This window comes from Fundulus heteroclitus, chromosome 5 (assembly GCF_011125445.2).
Source record: "Fundulus heteroclitus isolate FHET01 chromosome 5, MU-UCD_Fhet_4.1, whole genome shotgun sequence".
Taxonomy (NCBI): domain Eukaryota; kingdom Metazoa; phylum Chordata; class Actinopteri; order Cyprinodontiformes; family Fundulidae; genus Fundulus; species Fundulus heteroclitus.
Window position 1 is genome coordinate 14,016,889 of NC_046365.1, and position 25,297 is coordinate 14,042,185.

The 25,297-nt window shown below is 41.0% G+C and overlaps 1 protein-coding gene across 1 annotated transcript in view; it reads right to left on the bottom strand.

The window, feature by feature from the left end:
* Window positions 1-339: 339 nt before the first annotated feature.
* Window positions 340-25,297, bottom strand: part of doc2d (double C2-like domains, delta) — a 60,176-nt gene continuing 35,218 nt past the window's right edge. The window contains 3 exon segments of the mRNA XM_021318055.2: window positions 340-1,783; window positions 7,497-7,593; window positions 7,870-7,951. Of these exon segments, the coding sequence (XP_021173730.2) occupies window positions 1,644-1,783; window positions 7,497-7,593; window positions 7,870-7,951 (319 nt within the window). The 3' untranslated portion in view covers window positions 340-1,643.

Here is a 25,297-nt window from a genome sequence, read left to right on the forward strand (position 1 = left end):
GGCTCATGCTGTGCTTCGTACGGCAAAAGGAGCCTCTGATGTGAAAGCGGCACTTTGTCTTGCATTATACAAAAAAAAAAGGACTTCAAACCATGCGAACGGTATCACAGAAAAACTCAGCGGTTTAGAAAATTTGAAAGTGTCAGTTGGCCTTGATATCAAAAAACGGGCACATGCCTACTTGAGAAGAAAGCACAAGAGAGGACTCGTAAGCTGTAAATCTGCACCTCAACAAACCGTGCAGATGATTTCAGGGGGACGTGACTCTAACCGAGAGGATCGATGCATCTAAGATTCAGGCAGTTGTCTATAGCAGGAAAGCATGCAGCAGACGGGGTTAGATGGTTCTCTTAGGGTACGGGCTGCTTTGTTGCGAGAAATCAACCAGCCGTCCCGATCTGATGACTCTTCTCATGAATTGAAAATGTCAACATTTCCTCGCTTAGAGAAAATGTTGCATCAGCGGCGTATTTTATCCGAGCAGAGCCGGAGTCACCGACGTACGGCAAATTGTCTTCAATCTGGCTGAAGTCTGCGTCAGTAGTTCGGTAAAAAAAAAAACGTAAAATGTGCAAGCAATACAATCCAAATGCAAAATAGAACGTCTGCGTCTCATTTAAAAATAAATAAATAAATAAATAAATAGTGAAAAAGACCATTAAGATAATGTGTTTTCTTTCCCAGCCTCGGAGGCTGTCCGGCCCGCGCCGCTGACAGTTTTGTTTGTCATTATCCTGCAGCCAGGGGTTCGCACATCGCCGAGGCCTGAGGTGGTTACAGAGGATCTCTCCGCCGAATGGACCGCTCTTGCCTTTCGTCAATATTTCTTCACACCTCAGTGCTCCTGAAGTCGAATGGAAACATTCTGAATGGGCCGTGAGGAGAATACAGATAGACTCGTTTTGCACGTACAGAAAATGTAGGCACTCGTATCAAAACTCCCCCCCCCCACACACACACACACACACATACACGCACACGTAAAATGCTGACACATTACTGCCTGACACATAGTGGATAAAACACCACCGGCAACACACAAATAACAAAAAAGACGTAACACTGAAAAAGATAAAGGTACAAATCCACAGAATGGATCATCTTGTGCTTTACAGTATAATCATATGGTGTCTTGCTTTGCATCGGGTCGACAGCAACTACTTTTAGGTTAGAGACTCCTGCAACTATTTTCCACATTACAAGTCACAAGGGTGTACAAATAGCTGGCCACTTTGACCGAGTGAGCCTCTGATCCCTTCGTTAGCTGTAAGTTTGGAGTAACGGGTTGAATTTCCACAAACGGGTGAGGTCTGTGCACGATTTCCAATGCAACGTTTTGGTACGGCAACACTTCAACGAGGACATCATCACAATTTTGTTTCACCTAGAAAAATAAATAGATTCAGATTATACCTTGTCACCATCACTGTGATTAGTATGAGTATATACTAATACGTCGTGCCTCAATAAGCGGGGCAACACATGACAATTTAGATTCGTAACGGTATAATTATTGCATCTTTTGCTCTTTGTTCCGGTCGCCGCCGCTGTTGTTGTGGGATTCTTGTCAGCCGTCGTTCAAGTGAGACAAACGCATCTGTGCTTGTGGGTGTGCCTTTGTCTGAGGGAATGTCTTGGGTAATCTAGTCCGGCTTGTCGCCGCTCGGGGCTCCCTGCTGCGTGAGCGTGTGCCAGTATTCCACTTTCTTCCCTTTGTTTTTGAGACACTCAAACCAGTGTCTGAGTTTCTGTCCGGTTGCATTGATGCCCAACTCCACTCCGCCTGCAAACACAGAAGCAAAAAGAGGGGGCCTTGCGTTAGTTGCTAGGTTTTTATGAAGAATACACAACAAGCCGCCCATTTTTAGATGAAAGTATGTCCAAATGGCTCATAGACCTTTGGGCAAAAGTGGGGCACTTTAACTAAATGCATATTCGTATTTGGTTTAAACATGAAAAGTAGACGTCTAAATGTTTCGTAATGTTTTTGCAGAGACTGGTGTATATAGTCTGTCTGAAAGCAAAAGATATTTGAATGAGCTTGACTTCAATTCAGAATCTCTTGAGGAATAAAACAGTTTCTTTCCAAGGTTACCTACACATACTTCACAGAGCGCACACTTTTCTTGCGTATTATGATTTTATTCTCACCATTGATTTTTTTTTTTAAACCGTCATGCCCAGCTTTGAAGCAAGCAGAATGACGCACTGGCTGCCATGGGGATACCAAACAAATTTGCTTTACTAAGGGAGGCTTTATACCTATAAATCCTCCCTTGACGCCAATGTATCTTATTGTTGTTAAGGTATTGGGTACAAACTGATGCCTTACATAACATAGGAAGAGAAAGAGCGAAAAGAGAACAATTTTGACAAAAAATTACAGAACCAGATAACCAGCCGCTGCAGAAATAAATCTTACGGCCACCGTGGGGAAAAACCAGGCAAAGATAAACATGAACACCTGCAAATTGAGATAAAACTAACAAAGGAAAAACAAAACCACAGATAGCAACAACACCAGCAGCAAGGACATGGAACAAAACTGTTGATACTGATGGAGAGAACTTCAGGGCACGCAGCTACTGTACTGTGAGTGCATAAATGTGTGGGAACCCTGCACAATATGTGGCGCGGCTCTGAATTGTGCTCAGTGATCGCCATCCACCATCCGCCCTCCAGGCATCAGGAGCTAGCAGAGAGAACCTCAAGCCCCAGGAAACCAGCAGCCCAATGGAGAACAGAGGCCGTGCATCCCACCCCCGGGACAACACACATCCACCCTGGAGCAGAGACCCCCAGGAACCAAGGTTGACAGCCTACCAACCCCATCAGGTCCCTGTTAACCCAAGCATGAGCGAGAGACAGAATCCAGAGCCCCGTATGCCCAAGCTCACTGCAGCGCCCCCCCCAGCACCACACCCGAGCGAGCAGCCAGGACAGGCAGGCAGGGGGCCAGCTCCCAATCCCCCCCAGCCAGGAACCATATGGGCTGCCCAGAGGACACCAAGCCCCAGTCCCACCTACAGTCAACCAATAGCGTACCGCGCACGTGACGTCACCGACTCAAGAGCAACGCCCCTTTTGCCGCTTAGGTAGGGCATACATGTAGAGAATGCCCGTAGCAACCAGCTATTACACACACAACAGAACCAGCTATATGACCGACTTTACAGCCGTTAAACTTTCCCAAGACGATGTCCCAGGCGCACGGATTACTGGTCGAACTGTCGAAGAACACACCAACCTTCAGCTCAAACGATGGCTTGAGTGTCGAGGGCTTAAAAAGACCGGAAAACGGGCCGAGTTGATCGAACGGTAAGCTTTGTTTTTTTTTTTCCTTCGCGGCGGTCATGGCAGCGTCGGCCGTTTTTTTGTTTGTAATCACCGTCCAGGGATCGGTATATGTTTAATGTTTGTCTCATTTGAAATGTTTTTGAGTAAGCTATCCTGGTAGCAGGGTATCATGTTAGCGCCTGCTACCATGATAGCCTATATGCTGTCATGGTAGCAGGTGCTTCATTATTAACATGTCGGCCACCAAAATACTCTTACCTGTTCACTACTTGATGTCGCTGGAATTGGGTCAGGATGTTCTTCGGTTGGGCCCTTTCCTCCGACAAAATTCTTGCTACATATGTACGTGAATTTGGTAACTTTTTCCGGGTTGAACTGTTGTGTAGGCCGACCGCACCGGTGTACCCAGCGCACACATTTCTCCTTGGCACTCTTGAATTTCGGGAAAGTAATGAAGAAAACATCCTTCATATGCGGCCGATCAGCGTACCTCGAGTCGCTGTTGCACGTTCCATAGCAACAATGTTTAAAAACCATGGTCTTAGATTTGGAAAAAGCAGTCGTTTTACCGAGTAAAACCAAGGGTAACGCACGTCTCTTTTACAGCGAAACAGCGGCGGACTATGAAAGTTTGCCCTACTGCGTACCACGTGATGTAACGTCATCGTGACGTTACGTTTCTAAAAATAGCTCGCTCGCGGTACGCTATTGAGCTCACTCATTCACTTGTCAGAAGAAAAGCTAACATTTAATAATAATTGGCGGGGAATCACCCCACCACCCCTCAGTCTTACAGAGTGGCCACACCTATGACCAGCAGCACCCCAGCCCTTGAGCCTGTGGACCAGCAACGCCTCACCCCCCCTCCCCCATCCCAGGCTGCTTTTCTTGTAGCCACGACTGACCAAGGAAAAGCCACCCACGTTTGCGTAAGTTGAATAGTTTGTCTCTCTTTCCTATTTCGAGCAAAGGCTTATAGTGTGTCCTGACACATTTACACACCAGGGACACAGGAAGTTTCAAGACACTGAGCAATGTTAAAAAGGTGAGGCTGAAATGCAAGACTGAAGAAATGATGGATTAAGCCATTTGCTGTCAGATCTGAAACCTATATGGACCTTGAAGTCTTAAAGATGAACGGTTTTTGTGGCTCCAACAACATATTCAACAACACCAGCATCTTAAATGCAATCCTAAGTGTACTCTTCTTTCCATGAATCATTATACTGCCCTCATCTTGATTCTGATTCATGTACTGCTAAGGTTGTTGCTTTTTTTAAACTCAACGGATGTGAAGTTTTACAGACAGCCGCTTTGGTCTGATGAACTTTTAAAGATTACACTCTGCCTTTTTGCTTCCTTGCTTAAGTACGGTCACATCTGGGCACCGCGAGACACGCCAAGAGCTGAAAGCTTGAACTGGAAGCGACAAAACGGCACTTCAAAATCCAACGGGTGAAGTTATTGAGGCTCCATTCATAATTTATGCGGTATATGTGTACTGTTTGTCAGCATTCATGGTAATGAACCGACAGTGAGACCCACTCATTGAAGCAGAAATAGATGTAAGCCAAGATCCAAGATGAAAAGCTCAAGGCAGAGAGAAAGTGAAGGGCTGGAGCCGGAGAATTAGATGAAAGCGAACCCGAGATAAAACACGATCCTGATGAGTAGGAGACAGGGGGGGATGCAGGCAGTTGCTACACGGAGGTTATTACAAAGCTCTTCGCATGGCTGTGACTGCACGGTTAATGGGGCATGGAGGTAAACAAAGCCTTTTGGTAACGTTGATTTCTTACAACGCTTCGGAAAATGACAACCCCAAGCGAACAAGGTTGGATTGCTGATCTGCGACTCATCTTATTGCTGCCTGAGATGCTGCCGTGGGCAGGACAGAAGCATCCTTTCAGGCGCCATAGCTCACAGTCCAGAGCCAGTTTCCACAGAATAACAACACTTGCTGCCTCCACATAACTCCCCCCGCAACGCCAGCGAATCGATTAGGTGTTTTCCCGGGCGGCGAGATGCTACAGGCAAATAAATGGTCAGCCATTCGGATTCTGCTTGCAGGACAGGGGAAGGATCCAAGGTAGGGGAGACGGTATAGATGCAGCGGAGATTAATGTACGACCTTTAGAATCCCCTTAAATCCTGGTCTCCACACATATTCTACACAGAGTTAAGTTTCGCTGCACACATTTCCACTTTAGGTTTCATTCCGCCTAGCCATCTATTTAGGCCCTGTGGCCATAGATCCTAGGGAATCAGGGTGATAGACAATGTGCAAAGTCATGCAAAATAAGAATGTTTTACTTGTGACCATGTTTACGTTCTGTGAGGACGCAAAGGTCCTTCAAGTGTGAAAGAAAACGTTTCTTTGAACTCATTAACATTGGGTTCAATACGGTTATCGGTCAGCATCAAAAGACTTTCCAGCTGAAGGTTGGGGGTCAAATGCAGCTAGTATTTGGAGCTGTTCACAAGATGTGACACTCTCTGTGTAATAATGCTTTTTTGGCAGTGTTCTGTGCAAACACACCTATTGAAGCCGTGGCCAAGAAGTTTATGTTTGGTTTCAGCATTCTCATAAAACATTCCCCCTTGATGTTTATTTTTTATTTATTTTTTTGTGTGTGGACGAAACAAAGTCTGTCTTTCAACCTTACTTCTTAGTCCAAATGAATACAGGAGGATTGTTCCACATGTAGAACGTGTCCACAAGCCAGAAATTCCTGGAGCTACTTTGGAGTTTCCCCTTTAGAAGGAAGTTCGCTTTAACACCCGTTGTTCCGCTTACGTTTGGCTCTATGACAGAGAGATGCTGCGCTGCCCGGAGCGAACGCAGCTCATGCCTTTCCCCGGGCGCCAGGATACTAGCAGCTTGAATGTAGCTAGTATCTTTTTTATCAATTACGGAGGAAGGTTCAGTTTCAACAATGTTGCTGTTGTTCTATATATTTTTTTCCAAAACGTCAGGAAAATCCTGGTAGGACGTCTGAACTTTTATTATTTCAGATTTTTTAGATTTTGAGTATGTGATGGAAGGTGTGAACCCAAGAAGACCGAATGCTGGAATTGAGTCAAAATGTGATTGAACAAAGTGTTAATTTAAGGGTGTGCACGAGGACGCGACTGAGTTATTACAGCGTTTCTATAAAAGACAGATTTGTTTCTCAGTTGTACTGTGTATGATGTATGTCCCTTTATATAAAGAGAAAGACTTAAAATGATATATCTTACAAAACTGCTGGATTTTAAACAAGTGAGTATGGACTTATTGCACAACGTCAGGCTTACATATGACTCATGAAGTAGATCAAATCTCCATTTGTCTGCTAATCACTCTCTGATTGGTAGCCACATCATGCATTGTTTCTTCTCCATGTATCTCTGAAATCTCACCTCTCGCATTCTTTTCTGTCATCCCGTACCATCAGAGTGTTTCTCATTGCTCTCAGGGTTGCTGTCCCCGCTACTCTGGGATTAATGCCGTTCTCTTTAACAACTTTTTTTTTTTTTTCCCTCCCCTGCCCTCCTTTGTCTTGGTGTTATTTTTTTCTCTCGGCCCTAATTAACCGAGCTAGCAGGCTGCGGTAGCTGAACCTGTAATGATGATGGTTATGGGAATGGATGTATGTTGTATTGATGGCCTTTCCGCCCCGCGGGGCTGTAACTCACCGGCCTTATCCGAACAACAAGCCTTTCCCTCCAACCCACACACACCTGAAAAACACTCGCGCTGAAACGTCTCGCGCACATTAGTTAAAGTAATATGTTTTGATCTGAAAGCCTTTGGGCTGAATATGGTGGTAATCCATATTCACTACATTCTACAGCACCTCATACAGCTCCATTAGTGCCTCATTGCCGTCACAGGCAAACATCTTTAGCAGTCTGATCAGGCTGCAACCATCTAATGGGCTAAATTCATGCCGAATAAGGATCCAGAGACGTGCATCAAGCTTTTTGATTTCTCGTCTTCATTTCCTATTCCACTCGGATTCCTCTTTCCCCATTCAGTCGCTCCCTCAAGCCTCATAATTACCCCTCATATCTCCTCCGTTTTTAAATCCCTCTGTATAACCACTCTTGGCCTGGTTTTTTTTTTTAGGTTTTTTTTATGCTCCGCTTTCATCTAAACATAGTCACATTCTTTGCTGCCGCTGCTGATTTCCTCTTTGAACAGTCTCAAAGCCTACCTATGAAGTCATTGCTCATTCCCAAGTCGTAGTCCCACACGGAGATCTCCAGGGTTTTCTTTGCCAGCTGGTCCAAGGTTACTTCGTATGAAAACTCCTGTGCAGGTGGCATACATAAAAGACGATTCACATCGGTTATTAGGAAAGACGGTAATGAAAGCAGCTCAATTTGGTCAATTTTCATTGAAAACGTCAGATTGATGCGGAGCGGAGAGCACGTGCCGGAGCTAAAAAAAAAAAAAAGGAAAGAGGAAGAATCTGAAGCGGTGTTTAAAAGCGATGCTTTTGCTGCATGCTGCAGATTGCTCAGAGCTCAGAGGGGAAATCAAGCGAGTCGACAGGTGTGCATTTTAGATCAAGAGGGACACATTACCTCATTAAATTCAGGATTGAGAGTCTTTTTCTTCACTGTAGTCTTGTACTTGGACTTTTTCCCCATATCTGGCTGTAAGATGCTGAGAAAAAAAGAGAGAACACACCCATTCATAAAGATGTTGACGGCAAATGCAAACTCTATCACACTGAGATAAAAAAAGTAGATTAATAGATCTGAAAATTAAAAGCATTTTTCCAACACAGGTTTATTTTTCATTCAGTCTTAAATTGATTCATTCTTGAAAATGCACCTCTACCAATTAAAATTTAATTGAAATGAAAAATAGCTGTTTTAGATACTTGATGTTAGAAATATCACAAATATTGGATCACACCGTATCCTCCTGCCTCCTTCTTGTATTACATGTTGGAATAAATTCAGCCCATGCCACTTTCCACAGAGCAGCGTTTGTACTTCAAAAAGATTTATACTTCACAGATCTCCCTGCCATTCCAGCCTTTGGAGAACATTGACAACCTAGCATCTGACCTCAATCACATCATTCATTTTTAAAGAGATCCACAACTGCTATGTGGAAATCAAACAAAACATTGCACATCACCAATAAGGTCTGAATGATAATAGAAATTACTTTATTAAACAAAGACAGCATGAGACACCTAAATGACTTCAATGAGAATTTTTATGGGCCTTTAACTGCAGTGCAGTGTTGCTAGCTCCTCAGTATGAACAGTAGGTGTTGGTTGTCTTAAATTTGCTAGAAGTCATTAAATAACACCATTGTCTGATGTGCATAATTGGCCATGTGCATGCAGTTTTAACATGAGAGAGAAAAAAACATCTTCGGAGAGAGAAAGTTCTAAAGAGACACCCTAAAATGTTAGAACCACAAAGGAACTTTCTGCCATAAAGGTTTGGTTTAGAACTAGTCCTTAGGATCTCAGGTTGACAAAGACATTTTTTTTTCCACCAGTGACCTTTATTTGACAGTTAAGTGACAGGAACTGGGTGTTGAGAGAGAGCAGGAAGACATGCAGCGAAGGTTCACGGGCCGGGACAGAAACCCGGGACTGCCTTCACTGCAAAAACGGAACTTAAAATAAGTAAAATGTTCTTAAAATGAGTGTATTTGTCCTTGATTTGAGCAGGTAAATAAGATGATTTGCCAATGGAATAAGATTTCTGCACTTAAAATAAATACAACTCATCTCCATCATCTTATTTCAAGTGCAGGGTGTCTAATTATCTTATTTTAGGGGTCAAAATACTCATTCCATTGGCAAATCGTCTTATTTACCTGCTTAAATCCAGGACAAATACATTACTGTAACTTTAAGAACATTTTACTTATTTTTAGTTCCGTTTTTGCACTGTTGTTAAGGATCAAGGCCTCCTTACATCGGTCGCGTGCTTTACCCCTGCACCCCCGCCGCAACCCCACACGTTCAAATTCTAAAGAAACAAAGATGTAACTGAACTGCTATTGAACATCTAAAATGTCTAAATGTCTAAATCTGAAATAACAAAAACCTTTCTGCACACACAGTAAAGTGAAACTCTCTGGACTAGCTTTTTGTGCTTATCAAGGAATAGGAAAACAAAGAAAAATGCATGCACCTGATTGTTGTGCATATGAGGCGGAAAATATTTCTAAAGCCATAAAACTCTACCTTTTCCTTTCCACCGTTATTTGAGGCCTGGCGATGGGCTGTTTAGTCATATCAAGGCTTTTTCAAATATACAATTTCTATGATTCCTTAGTTGTGATGCCTGAAAAAGTGCCAGAGTGGATCATGGATGTCAGGTGGTGCAGTCTGGACCTTGGATCTATCTGCATGGAGTCTGCGTGTTCTCTCGTCCATGCGTGCGTTCTCTCTGGGTAATCCGACTTCCTCCCACAGCCCTAACATATGCATGTTAGAATGCGGTGTACCCCCCACCCCCACCCCCGCCCCCCTCCCTCTCAGCCAATGAACACTGGAGATAGGCACCAGGCCCCTGCGTCCCAGCTTATCTGCAAGGATAAGCAGGTACAGATGACGGATGTATGGAGGTATGGATGTATGGAGCATTAAGTAATGCAACACGGTCTTGTGTTTGTGTGTTTGGCACCAGTCAGGACGAATGAGATGTATTTGTTACAGGTTTGTAAAAAAAAAAAAAAAGCTTAACCTCCTGAAGCCTTTCATGTTGGAGCAGTTTCATTATTTCTGAGCTCATTGCGTGCCTTTTCATTTAGCATCTCTGCTGAATACCAGAAACTGAATGAGTCAGAACGCTTTCACGAGATAATTATAAGCCAAATGTCCTCTTAACAAAGGCCGTAACAGTGAAGGAGGGAAACAGAGGAGAATGTGGACCACAGCAAGATCATAATCATGCAGAGGAGGCAGGAGCGTACGCTCCAGCGAAAGAGGAGGCAGAAGGTTTGCCGAAGGGCAAGGGGAGTCTTCATCAGCATAAATACGGAGTCAAGATGTTCAGGCATTGAGATATCTCAGTCATCCAGCCCGAGTTACCCCACAGCCCCCACAAGCCATGAATCCCAGCCTGACAGTTGAAGCATGAGATGAGCTCAGAGGCTGTCACAATCAGAGAGAGTGGAGGCTGGAGGGATTAAGGTGGGACGGAAACAGGAGGAGGTCATGGAAGTTAGCAGAGAGAAGCATTGCCAGACGTAGGCTGAGGTCATGGGCCGCACAATGACAAGTTTACTTTGGGAATTGTTTTAGCAACGAAACACATCCACTTGTCGGGCTCTTCATGAGGAGTTCTTTTAGCTATCTGATGATGTTGCAAAGTTTTCTTTTGGACTTCAGTTGTGTAGTAGTCTCAATTTCTTTTAGTCTTAGTATTTTCAGATGAATATTTTCTTTTTTCTTATTTGTTGGTGTGTTGGGTTTCCTTCCGGTTACGCCACTTCAGACTCAGCTTTAATGATCTGAGGTAAAAAGACCATCTAAATTTACACCATGGACCAATGCTACTATACAAGACAGAAAAATGAGCAAAAACATATTTTATCCATATATTCATGGACTTTGTTTGTCAGGCCTAAGCAAAAAACACCATTTAATCTTTCTTTCTTTATGAAAAATACCAAATCATTTCAAGAACATAAAGGTGTACTCTCTTACCAACGAAGTGAGTTCCAAGGAGCTAAGATGTAATCATGATGGGTAGGTGTTACATTCTCACAATTACTTTTTGAGCAAAGTTATGGTCACAAGTTGGCATAAATATCACATTAATTTCAGTTTGTTTGATTTTTCCTTTTCTCCATTATCTTTTTCCAAGGGGGAATGATTAGGTGACAGAAAACTGACATTTACAAACAGGAATTGAGTCCATAACTTAGACCTTATTGTGCATTTTTCTCTAATCCACGCGTAGACTCAATTAAACATACAAACTCAAATATATAAATTCACCCCAAGGTGAAATGTCCCATAGCAAATTGCAGAGAAACGCACACATTCTTTGTGATCAACAACGTTCGGCATAATTCTGACATCCTGTTGGTAAAATTCCTTCAGCTCCTTCAAATTGGTTGGCCTGGACCGCACAGTCCGCAAACATCCAAAAAGACTGAGGTAGGAGCTCCAGAGGGATTATTAAGGTTTCTTAGTGCTAGCCTGCTCTATCCAATCCAAAGCCAGCTTTGATGTGTGTTTTGGTATCACTATTCTATTCTCAACTGTGTCCGTGTTTTAACCTGACCCAAACTACCACCTTCAGATGAAAGGAAACAGGTTAGGATTTATTTTCAGAAGCCACCAGGATTAAAGTAGGTGGAAGATTCTGGAACACCAGAGCCACTCCTTCTAGTACTTTAGAGCAGATTTCAATGTTGAAGGAATCTCATGACGATCGAGACTTTTGTTATGTCTGTGTGTAAATGGAGTGCAGGGGTTGCAGACCCAAAGCGTGGCAGCGACGAGACGGAGCCACGGTGTGATGATCATATTTAATGAGAGACAAAGAAACTTAGAGACGTGAGGAACAACAGAACTAAACAGAGAATCCAGCGAAGAAGAAACACAAACCAGGAACTTAAATACACGGGAATCAACAGGATGAAAATCAGCTGAGTAGCAATTACTAGAATATCAAACAGCTGGGGGAAAGACTAAGCCGGGAAAACAAGGAAGGCATGAAACAGAAATAAAATGAAACAAAACTTAAACAACAGATAATCATGACACTATGTTTAGATCCAGCAATACTGTCTGTTCTAAAAGTGGCCTAAGCTTAGACGAATTACAAACAAATCTGGAAGTCATGCAAGAATGCCCCAATAAGTTGTTACGATATCAATGTGTGGACAAAGTCTGTGTTTGATCTTAAATACTGAGAGTTTTAAGCATGTCATAGGGACAGACGTCAGTGTGTTCTACTGGTGGATGAAAACAACACGCACTCCAACCTTAAGTGCCATTATGCATTCAAGCTGGTCAGGCTGCGCACTGACAAGATGCTTTCTGGATTTCACCAGGGACAAAGCTCAGTTTGTCTGAGTAAAAAAAAAAACTGTCAGTTGTTCAGCAAGACTCATGATTTCCAACCAAGAACCCTTGCACTCTCACACAGCGGCAGCAACTCTGTGACAGAGTTTTCTGTAACACAGTGATGACAAAGCAACCGGCAGAATATCTCAGGGGTGGACGGGGGACAGAACTTGATTTGTATTCGTAAGAAAAAAAACAAAAAAACACCATTGTTTTATAGTAATGCCAATAAAACCACAACTGGTACAAAAAACAAGTCACGAGTTCAGTACTTCTTAACATGAAGAGTGAGATCGTTTGGCTCCTCTGCTTGTAAATCTCAGGTACAACACGTCTGCATTCCAAATAATGTCTATAAACACATATAAAAATGTTACGTTTTAAATAGAACACTGTACCCACTGTGAAGCCCAGTGCTGGCAGCATTGCATGAAGTATCTTTGCTTCCATCAGCGCTGATATGCAGGATTTAAGTATTGGAAAGATGAAGATGCAAGACGTCCTCCACGTTCTTCAAAGAATGATTTAAATGGTCTTATGCCGAAACACATTTCTTAGGTGCTTGTCGAGTATGAACCGTGCAGACCCACCAGGTCCTCAGAGACCTGCTTACTCAGTTTCCCCAGAATCAGAAGTAAAGAAGGAGAGGCAGCGTTTAGTTTCTAGGCTCCTCAACTCTGGAGCAAACTCAATAAAATACCTGAGATGTGCAAAAATGCTTGGTTGCTTTAAATAAAGAAAACCTTTTAGCTTACAGCTTACTTTGATCAAACAATCTGATTAATGACCTGTTTGAAACAGTTGTTTTTTTTTTAAATATGTAATTTGACATATTTTTTTCTGCAGTGATTTTATGTTTCGTTATGGTTTTATATCTTTCTTTTGATGTCCTGCCAGCCCTTTGGATTGTCTCGTACCATGACTTGTACACTAATGTAGACTTCCGATTGGACTTGTCCTCTAAGTGTTTGCAACATCTAGTGCTGGGCGATATGGACCAAGAATAATATCTGGATATTTTTAGGCCGAATGCCAATATGCAATATTTATCTCGATATGCTTTTCTTTTAATAAAATAATTATAAAAAGGCCTCTCTGAATCAAAGCTTTGTCCTAAATGGCTCACAGGCACATTTCTTTTAACAAACAGCTATAGAAAAACAGCTGGAAAATAACCCACTGGGATACATAAAAGTATAAATATAACACAACATAGAACATCTCAATATAAATAGAAATAAATCTCTCTTTTTTTTAAATCCCAATATTTTCAAAACCTCAATATACTGCCCAGCCCTAATGACATCCTACAGGATAAATCTAAAAAAAAAAAACATTTAAATGTAAGCAGGATTAAAATACTGAATACCTAGTACGTCTCAAGGCTCTGAGTTTCCCATTTCCAGAGTAGCAAAATATTCTTCTTGGCAGCATTCGTTATTATGACTGTATAAATGAAAACTGAGGCTGCATAGCATGAACCAAAGTTTGTCTGAATAACCACAGAAAATTTATAGAGTAATTTCTTACAGAAGGAGACTGGCCCATAGAGATAAGCAAGGATAATCCCACTGATTTCTTTTCCCTAAAAGAAAAATTGGATGTTCGCTGCAAAAGCCAACGGCACACTAATCAACAAATATTAATGTACCCTGGACCTCTATCATTAAAGTTCCCCAGCTTGCACTGACTGATAAGGACAACAGGGAACAATGGCTGTAAAGTAGAAATGTTTCCCCTATGAGCGAGTCAGGAGAACTCGGTTCTGCACGCATCATAATGAAATCTAGTGGAACCGAATCCCTTCAGCTTAAAACATAAACACATGGCTGCTACAAATGCTACAAACAGACTCACAATCAATATGCGTTAGAAGACCATGATGTGTATTTGTTATGCAGGTATATTTCCAGATGTTAAACCAAGTTTTCATATTGATTTTATACCAATAAATATGAAAATAAATCATCCTGCCACACTGATGAAGATTAAAGTGTGTTTGTATGTTATTGCAGTACACTTATTCAGTCCTACAACCAAACACCCCGTGTTAAGAAATTATTAGGAATTATCAGCATTTCTAACAGGCCCTCTAAAATAAATGTAGCTAAAGCTTTGTTTTAATTCACACTTCTCCGTATTTAGTTCATCTGAGGTTCTAGGAACTTCTTATTAGTGATCTTTGCTTTTCTGTTTCCCTGGTTTAAGGATGACATTAACCAGAGGGACATTTTCCTCAGCCACCGACCAATAAGATGTACAAGGATCCATATTTATCCTGCCATCAGGCACAATGAGAAGAATGGGTGGTGAAATTAAAAGATCTGCAATAAGAAGTGTTTGAGGACCACAGCTGAGAGAGACATTTTAAGGTTGCGTAGCCTCCATAAAAAAAGACACACGGTAACAACATGTCCAAGAAAAAAAGCAAATAGATACAAGTTTGACTGAAAATTGTAGCTCATCAAGTGGATTAACCAGATATTTTGTGGAGAAATGGTTTATAGTCGGATTAGAAATTGACATTTTCCTTTCGAACCTAAGTCAGGCATTGAAGTGGTGGCAGTATTACATTAAGTATCTTTTTGCTTCCAGCAGTACTGATTTACAGTGTTACCTTGACTTGTAAGTGTCCCAACTAACATGTTTTTTGAGATACTAGCCACCTCTCAGCCAATTTTCTGCTTTGACCTGAGAACTAAAACTGAGCCTATGAGCCAGGATATCTACATGTCGAGTGGCTGCTACGTAGTGAAGAAAGTTTTTGTCCTACCTACAATCACTAACGAAAACGTATAGGGCACGGTAAGCCCTACACAGAACTTAGCTGTTGCTGTGTGCTTTGGTCAGGTGAGACTTGAACCCACTTTTAGGTCATCCTATTCTTCCTTGATCTACAAGTTTCTTATGCCTCACCATCACCTAAAAGGTCCCAGCATGGCAGTCTTCAATCCGTAATGACTAAGAGCTGTAAAAAGTGATACTGGATTGTGGGACACAAAGAAACACCAAATGCATTTGCACAGCCTGGCTACATGGGGATTGCCACACAAAGCTTGGTGCTGTGCTGGGGTTTCTTTCAGGAAAAATCCCACAAGTGAATTTCTGTATGTGCTGCCAATTGTATGCAATGCTCCTTTGGTTCCATAAACCCAGCTGTGTGATCTGAAAGCACACAGGGCGGCGGTCTTGTCTTTTTTTAATGTAAAATTCCAAACTGTTCCATGATAGAGGGTCTGTGGTTGCATGTTTATTATGGAAATATTCCCTAAAAGGGGCTCAAGATTAAGCTTTTCAACAACAAGAACTCCAGGTGGATCCAGGTGAAGTAAAAAACACCGTGTGGTAAGCATCGGATGGTCTCTGAGTAGTAAGGTGGTAACTCTATGATGATGTGGGCCTGTTTCTCTTCCGGGTAAAGTGCATGGCATCATGGACATTTTGAAAATCTAGAGAAAATCTACAAACACCTCACCATTGGGTGTTTCAGCAGGATAATAAGGAAACGGAGCGGGATAACACAGAATGTTTTCACAAACCAAATCTTCAATTTGGTGCCTAGATCTAAATCCAAAGGCAGGACCCATGACTTGGACCATACAGAGACCTGAGGTGGAGTACATCATGGGTAACTCACCAGTCGACAACAGGAGTGGAGAGACTAGACAAATATAAACTGTTAGAAATCCCTCACTGTGTGCTCAACCTTAAGATAAATCTTCCAGAAGAGAAAATGCTGTCCTGTCAGCAACAGGGTATGGTACAACATATTGACAGCAGGGGTACCTACAAATTAGACTTCTTTTAAAACAATTTTTTTTGTAGAGTCAGGTTTCATTTTAAGGGACTTAAAATCTCTTTACCAGGGTACCAAAATATGACGAGCACTGCAAGGACAACAGCTCTTTTCCTGACGAAATGGAAAGACAACAATATCCGAAACGGCCAGGATTCATGTTCAGAGATGCCGTATGTTCGTGCTACAGTGTCGCTCCACTCCCTCACTTTACTTTCAGCCTTTGTAGGCCGTGATTTTTTTTTTTTTTTTTCGAGTATTGGACCTCCCAAAATAGATGTTCACACAGCGTCTGGAGAAAAAGATGGGGAAACTGAATAATTGAAAGCTGAGCTGGGTTTCTCAGACCAATCTACAGTTTAGACAAGTCCGAACAAATGGAAAGGCTTGTGCTGTATCAACATTGTTAACAGAAATGACTTTATACATTTACCCAAAAAGGTGCTGCTCACTGTGTTAAAATAACATCAGTCATGAATCCTTTTCGTTAGTGATATTTATAGAAATGGAAACGTGTGTGTGGAGGGAAGTAATCATAAAATGCTTAAATTTCAGTCAGAATTATTTATTTATACAGAATTTAATTTATTTCGTTTAACTGGGACAGTGTTAATATGCCAGAATTAACCAAAAGGCTATTTTACATCCCCCAGCAGGTCAGACACAAAAAATGAAACAGTTTTCAAGCGATTTGCTAATTAAGTGGTGATATATTGACAAATGTTTGGGAAGTTAGTGATATATGAAGATGTTAAAACTGGTCCACGTGTCGAGCCTTGGGGGCCAATCCGACCTGACAGTCTAAATGGGGAGATTTGACATCACTGACAGACACACAATGAGGTATATTTGCCAAGTATGAATTAAAAAGGGCCAGTTGTGTTGATGGAGTTGGCTAATAAAGACCGCGTGATAGACCGGATAACAACACTTGTTTCCAAAAGAAGTAAAGAAGTTTTCATGACTTAAATTGTTTTTCTCAGGGGAATTTTGGGTACTCGACAAAGAAAAGCAAAAGGGACCAAGTGAGGCAAGGTGCTGTGAGAAAAGCACGAGGATTAGCTGCTAACAATGCTCGAGTTAATATCGGCAGAGCTAGGCAGCGAGTTCAGAGTTTTCTCTAATGAATCAGAACTGCATTTAATCCTCTCCAGATGTAAATTCAAATTGACTGGTCAAATGTGAACTGGCTTAATCTACACTAAACACATGCATCTTTTGCCTATTTGGCATTGGAACCACCATACATACAAACTTTTTAAACCTGAAACAATACTAAATACAGATCTAAAAAAAAAAGCAGTAAATAGTAAAAAACACAAGCAGAACTAATCAGATATTGCCAAATGCTATAAAATGTCGTCTCATCATTGGTCACCCAGTATCATGACCCAATATGTCTCATCCTATCTTGGGAGCTGTATGTATTGTTACACTTCTTGTATCTATATTTAGATTAAATAGAACTTAACAATTACATTTTCTGAAACAGGCAACGCATAACAGTGGCAGTAGTCAGATACATGCTAGAATGTACTTAAAAGCAAAATTAAATGGACAAGATTTGAGATTTAATCACCCCCTCTTTGCTTAATGAGTTTTATCTTGCTCACACAAAGAAAACAAGTATTTTAGGCTTTATAACTGCCTCTCGTGTTCGTTTTTTCATGTTAGAATGTTACATGGAGTCAAATGACGTGTGAAGGGCATTATGAAAGAGCAGCGACAGCAATAAAATATCCGTTGAAAAGCACATTTTTCTCTGCTGTTTGCCTTTTCGCCATGTGAGCCACATGTCAAAGTCACAACTCTGCAGCATAACTGTTGGAGTCATGAGAAATTTTAAGTTGAAACTGTCTTGACGGCATGTTAAAATGGAGAGGAAGGGGGGGGGGGGGAGAGAAAAGCAGCAAAGAACACTGCAAAGTGACAGGAAGAGACAGGGGAGAAGGAGCTGGTGCTAAAGTCAAAAATAATTTAAAACACAAACTCAACAACAGCAAAAAGAATGTGATGAAGAGAGTGAACAACATTTGGAAGACAGGAGCTAAATATATTCCTGCAGCAGGGAATTCTGGGAATTCTACCTCACACAAGTCCAGAGAAAAGGAAGACGGTAAAGTATGGCAGTATGTTCCGTCAGCAGGAAGTACCTCTTTTGTTTAGATGCCTTTCTATGTGTTTTTTTCCCCCTGAGATGATAACTTTTCTTTTTACATATGTTAGATGTACCCTTGTAGAGAGAAAAGCACTGTGGGCACATTTGTCCGATTCAATGGAGAGCAAATCAGCTCTTAGATAATTCTGACCTTTGTATCTCTGGGAAAGTGCCTATAGGCTGAATGTCAGTCAGAAAGTAAAGAAAATTGTCATGGCTTATGCAATGATTGCAGTGTGTTTTTTTTTTTATGCTCCCTTCCTTTTGGGCTTACTGCAGTGTAAGTTCGACATTGAATGAGCCAGATAGACACATTTAAACTCCACTATGAAATGCTACATTCGTATTGCATTTTTATGCTAACCCAAGCTTTTCTCTGTCTGATTCTGTGCTTGTTCACCTAAAATTTGCCAAACGCTGACAATGATGACAATTGAGATGTAGGTTGTAAGTATGTGCTTTTGACATTGATCCACTGTATATTTATTTAGATCCATTATCACTAAATATTTCATGCATAATTGCATGTTCTCCCGTGCACACATGGGTTCTCTCTGGGTACTCTGATTTCCTCCCATAGTCCAAAAACGTGACTCTTAGGTTAATTGGCCTCTCTAGATTGTCTTTATTGTCTCTGTATACACATCATTATTTGTCCTGTCTTTTGACGTACCGCCCTTAAAAGTGCATAACCACATTACATGATTTGCCTTTCTTTTTATTTATGTCAGTAGCTCACTCTGGTTGCATAAGTTTTTTTTTATGAAAGATTATCACATCCTGCCTGCGTATTTCTTATTATGTTAGCATTTTACACTTTGTTTTTGCTCAATTTGTTAAATAAGTAAAGTAACTAAAGCCTTTCCTGTTTGATTTTAATAACAGAGGAAGTACGACACTGAGCATGCACAGTAGGGGATAAAGGAAACGGCTAACGGCTATTAGCATCTCCCAGCGAAACAATGAAGAATGGTCAAAAATCCAGAAAAAAAAGAAGAAGAAAAAAGCCAAAAAATATATGATTCCAAGAGGGAAAAGACTGGAATGTCGCTGGGAACACAGTATGAACGTTGGCGTTCACTGAAGCGGACGCTAAACCTGCTGAGGCTCAGATGTGATCGCAGAGTTGATTGACGTCAGTAAATAAATTTCTGATATGAGGCTCTGAAAGTTGAGCTCTGTGTATTTAATTAATAATAGTTCGTCTTCGATCACGCCGAGCTGCTGCTTTACTGCGAGGCATTGCAGTGTCAGGCTCGGTCGTTATCATTTAATACTGTTTTATTAATAAGGCAAACTGGCATTATGATAGTTCTGTGATACTGCCCGTAGATGGCGCCATATCTGTTTATAGCTGCTCATCGCGCCCATTGTGGGGCTATATTTAGCCTCAGAAAGGACCATCAAAACACTATCAGGATGGAGGCTTGGTGTATATAACCTTATTTTATCATGATCAAACAGTTATTAGTCTTTTTTACAAGCATATAGCGTGTCTATTTACCTGTAAAGTATTTACACTCCCTTGAACTTTTTCATGATTACCTATTTACAACCACAAACCTCAATGTATTCATTGAAATTTCTGATGATAGACCAACACAAAATAGTACATAATTGTCAAACCAAAATTTGTGGCACTCTGATAAACCCAAATAAAATGTTATATCAATACTACAAAGAGCCAGTAGGAATTCATAAAGCTAGTAGATGGAAATTGAATAAATGGCTTCCCCCCCTTTTTTTCCCCACATCTGATTTCACAAAAACAAAAAGAGAAAAACATCAAGGAAAAAAATGCAAATTGATTGTGCTTTTAAAGGATCATTTTACCAGTAAGTCACTGGGTAAACAGCTCCAACACAAGGTGTGAGCTGAGGATGTGTAATCACAGTGAGCTGGAAAAAAGCCATCTTTGTGACACAGTAAACCACAGCTGAATGCTCAAAAAGCCACACAAACTAATTAATCTTGCTTCAAAGTGCAGCTATCTTCTGCATCTTATTTTGGTTTCAGTATTTAATGTTGACACGGCTTCCTGTTGAAGCAGTGACAATGATATACCTGCTTTCTCTTTCCTTATCAGTCCAGCAGTATATCTGTCTGCTCTGCCTTCCAGTCATCTCCTGAACGTTCTGTCAGCGTAGGTTGATAAGTGAGGCGACTTTTTCATTTGGTGCTCTAGGACATTTTGTAATTTCAGATTTTTTTTTTTCCCTGGTAAAATTCAATCCTGCCTCCCAGCTTAGATTTGTTCTGCACAGTGGACTGTCTGCCCGCTTACTGCCCAGCTCATTTAGCCTTGAAAAGCCAATTCCTTTTAGAAAACTAAATGTTCTCTTTATCTTCATCCCTGGATCCTGAGGCCACGGATGATTTGTCAGGGCATTTCTAAAGTCACACACTTGGGATACGTTCACACTGCAGGTCTTCATGGTCAATTTCAATTTTTTCTGATATCGGATTTTTTTGCGAGGTTATTCACATTACTTTTACAATGTGAATTCATCTCATTCATGAATGTTAAGAACATGGACATGGATCCTCGCTCTTCTCACATCTCCAGAACTGGAACATTGATTCCAGGTCCATTTTCCACCTTTGATGAACTACCTTCTAAATATATTAGCTGTTTGAATGATATTCTAAATGATCTTGATCCAGTGAAAACTCAAACTCCGGTCCATGAAAGCTGAATGTCGTCAACTTGAACCGCTCCATAAGAAAACTGGTCTCAGAATACCCAAAGAAATACAGAACTAACGTAGCACAGTATACGGAATGATTGCTCAAACAAAATCCAGTCATACTTCTGACTTTTCTAATGGTGACTCCAGGACCTTGTTCTCATTCTTCTGGACTTTAGTGCGGCCGTTGATACAATTTCTTACTCCATCTATCTCCACAGATTATCATCACTTGGTATCGCCTGGTTCCATTCCTATCTTTCTGGCCATAATCAGTTCATTTAACTACACTCCTTCAGTTCCCATACATCCTCTGTCACAATTGGCATGCCCCAAGGCTCTGTCCAGGGACCCCTACCTGTCAATATTTACCTTCTTCTTCTTGGAAATATCCTCCAGAAATTTAACATCCATTTTCACAGTTATGCGGATGACACCCAGCACTATTTATCCAGTAAGCTAAATTATATACTCCCATCCTCCTCCCTCACCTCCTGCCTGTTGGAAATGAAATCTTCGTTCAGCACTAGCTTCTTAAAGCTAAACTGTGACAAAACTGAGATCCTCCTTGTAGGAACCAAATTGACAGTTTCTCTCTCTCTCAGTTAACAGCTCCACAGTACCCCTTCACCTCCGGTCAAAAGTCTTGGTTTCATCCTCAGTAGCACTCTATCGTTCACCTCTGCAAATTTTCATTTACAGAATATTAAATCCCTTCCTTTCCCGCGCTGTGCGTTAGTCCTCATCCATAGCCTTGTCACCTCCTGAACTGACTTCTGTGACGTTCTTCTCTTTGGCCTCCCTCAACAATCGCTCCTAAGCTTCAAGTTGTTCAGAATTCAGTTGTTTGCATTATTTTCAAAACCCCCTCATTCAGCATATTACCCCAGTCCTTCAGCAGCTTCCCCGGGAGTCAGTGAAGCTTCCTTCTGTACACATCCAAAGCCGTCCACAACCTTGCGCCCCTCTACCTTTCTGGTCTCCTTCACATCGCTACTCCCCTACTCCACCCTTAGCACCTCCTCTTCCATTCACCTTACTGTTCCTCCATCCTGCCTCAGCACCACAAGGAGCTCTGGAACATCTCTCCCTCCGGACTTAACAACTCTTAACTCTGCAATCCTGACACTTTTTCTCACTTCAAGTCGAAATCTGTTCAAGGATACCTACTCACTGTAATTGTCTGTTCATAGGAACTTTTTAATGTCTGTTGTACAGTGTCCTTGAGTGCTCTGAAAAGCACTTAATTTTTTTTTAATGATCATTAATATTGTTCAAATGCTACCGATATCTAACTTTAGTGTGAGCTCTTATTTGTCTGCAAACTGGCCAACATCAGCAATAGAATAATAATGACTTCACAGCAGGCACGATTTGGTCCAGAAAACATGGAAGAAATATGTGTTTGGTTTAGTGTCCAACAAAAGCCATTTATTGTGTCAGCGGGTGCTGAGGGGGAAACGCATGAATGAAAAAAAGAGTAAAAACTTTATATTCTGGTATTTTAAAAGCTTTGGCTGCCAATTCAGCACAGAGGTCTGTTTGGATGTGGAGAGACACAGCCAAGTATGGTGGAGTAGAGATGTCAACTTCACAGAAACCGAGTTCATTCGTAACTTTTGGAGATCGAGGTCAACTTTTAACTATATACTGTACGTCAGCTCGTCTTGACTCCTAAGGCAGGACACTCGTTGCAGTCTATTGTATGTCACTACACCGGAGGCAGATTACCACACGCTGATTAATCTATTTGGCAACTGACCTTGACGACCTACTTGTGCATTTCAGCATTTTTCAGCTGGAGAATTAAGTAATATGTACAGAATGTGCTGTAGAATTGTCTCGTTTAAACAGGCGACCAGTGGCGGCTGGTGCTAAAAAAACTGAGGGGGGCGCACACAAACAAACAAATGAAAAACAAACAAAACAAATCTTAAAAAATAGCACTATTTGAACATGAATTTTGCCCTCCTTTCCTTCTGCCCAGCAAATTTCTCAATTATATTCTTGTTAAAGTCAGTCATCTCTGTGACTAGTCTTTTCTCCATTGACAACATGGCCAATGCATTCAGCCTGTCCTGAGTCATTGAGTTTCTCAGAAAAGTCTTGATTCTTTTCAGAGTTAAAAAGCACCTTTCAGCTTTCAGCTGTGGTCATGGGTGTGGTGATGAGGATCTTCAAGAGCGTGACAGTTTCTGAAAAGACTTCTTCTAGATTGTTTTCCTGATTTTAATAACATTTGCTGCCATTTTTTAAGGCTGTGTTATGAAATGTGTTACAGCATTTTTGTGGGACAAGATTATACAAAATTCAGTAACCAAATGTTTTATTCCCCATTACCCATAAACTTCAGTACAACTTAAATAATAAAATATCTTGCTGACAAACATTACATAACCATACCTACACAGCATAGACACAACTAAAGGTATTTCTAACTACAAAGCACATCTTCCTAATATATTAAATAACATTACTATAAACCAGTGTAACAGTGATTTTCCACAACAACTCACCTCTGCAGCAATCCTTTCATGGTCTTCTACACTGAGTATCCAACGCTTCTTCACTGGCTGACTACTACCTACACTGCTTTATCCAACCATGGAGTGGAGAGATCACTTGCCTGCTGCTGAATTTGTAAATTAAGACGATCCGGTCCAAGCTCCTTTATCCTGTTTTTTTTCTTCAAGTGAACGCTTTGTAAAAGCATTTTTTTTGTAAAGACAAAACAGAATTTTCTCTCATTTTGAAACTACTCAACTTTGCAAGCATAACCGTGAATCAACCTAACGAACTGCAGCTGCGCTAATGAGTCGAATCGGGGATTGTCCAATCACACAATGTTTTTAAAAAAATTAGCCAGTACTGACACTCTACCAGTAATGACGCAACAGAATAGGTGTGTCCGGGACGCAGAGCAGTGCGCCCCTATGCAAAAGCCTAGAAAACCAATTAAAAGTCAGCCTCAGATCACGTGCTTGCCCAAGTAGGCGGCGCCTACATTCACTCCCATTAGACCGGCGCCCCGCACATAGGAAAGGAGGAAGTGTGCACAATGTGAGCAATTAAATAGAATTATGTATTTACTATTTTAATAAATTCTAACATGTCTATTGGACACACAGTATGAATAAATACATTTCTAAGTACTTTGCAGTTCAGAAATCATTTATTATCTAAACGATTTAAAGGGGGCGGCGCCCGAGCGCCCCCTACTGGCCAGCCGCCACTGCAGGCGACACCTTCCCTGAACAATGTATAAGAATGGTTACAAAATTATACATTTGTCAACTACTCCTAAAAAAAATTGGTGAAAGTAATACCCTCATTTCTATCACAACTGAAAACTTCAATGTATTTAAATGGGATTTTATGGAAGACACCAAGAAAAGGTGGAACATACTGTCAACTTGAAGCAAAAATGATGGATAGTTTTCAAAGTCTTTCTCACTTAATACTATTTAGAGCCAACATTTGCTGTAATTCAAGCTCAGGATTTGTTTCTACCACCTTTGCACATCCAGAGACTAAAAGTTTTGAAATAGCCCAGACTGAATCAGTTTGAAAAGACAGAGTCTATGAAAGGAAATCTCCACATCTTACTCAGATTCTCGCTGGAATTTAAGTCTGGGCATTGTTAGAGCCATTCTAACACATGAATGTGCTTCGATCTAAACCGTTTTGATCATTTCTTTTATTATTCTGTTACTGACCTGTTGTCTAAACTGCTGTTTTATTTCTGTTTTTATCATCATTTACTTGCCTTTAGCCCCCCTTTCCAGTGAGGTTTTAAATTAGTTAGAATGTATTTAACATAAAACTGGCATGCATTTTTTGTTTTACAGCTTTTAGTTTTCTCAGTATTTCTTTGTAATGGTTGAAATTATTTGCAAAATATACAAGAAGGAATCTGTGTAAAAATGCATTATATGAATAAAATTAGGTTAAATAAAATTAACCTGCAGGGTCATCAGAGTCTTTGAAAATGCTATCGAATGTAGCATTTGTATAGTCTTCATCACATTTTGATGTTTTAGATCATCAAACAAATGTTATCACATGAGAAATATAACTTGTGTAAATAGAAAATGTAGTTGAAGTGAAGAGTAAACCAACCTGAAAAAAAGGTTTTTGTCCCAGCCTTGTTAGATAATGAAAAAACTGTGATAAACCACAAAGTCTGAGTTCAGTTTCACCAGCCACACCCACACCTGATTACTGTCAGACATTTAGAGACAAGAAATCAATTAAATAGTACCAGGCTCACAGCAGGAAGCAGGCTAAAACAAAAAAACAAGATAACTAAGAAAAA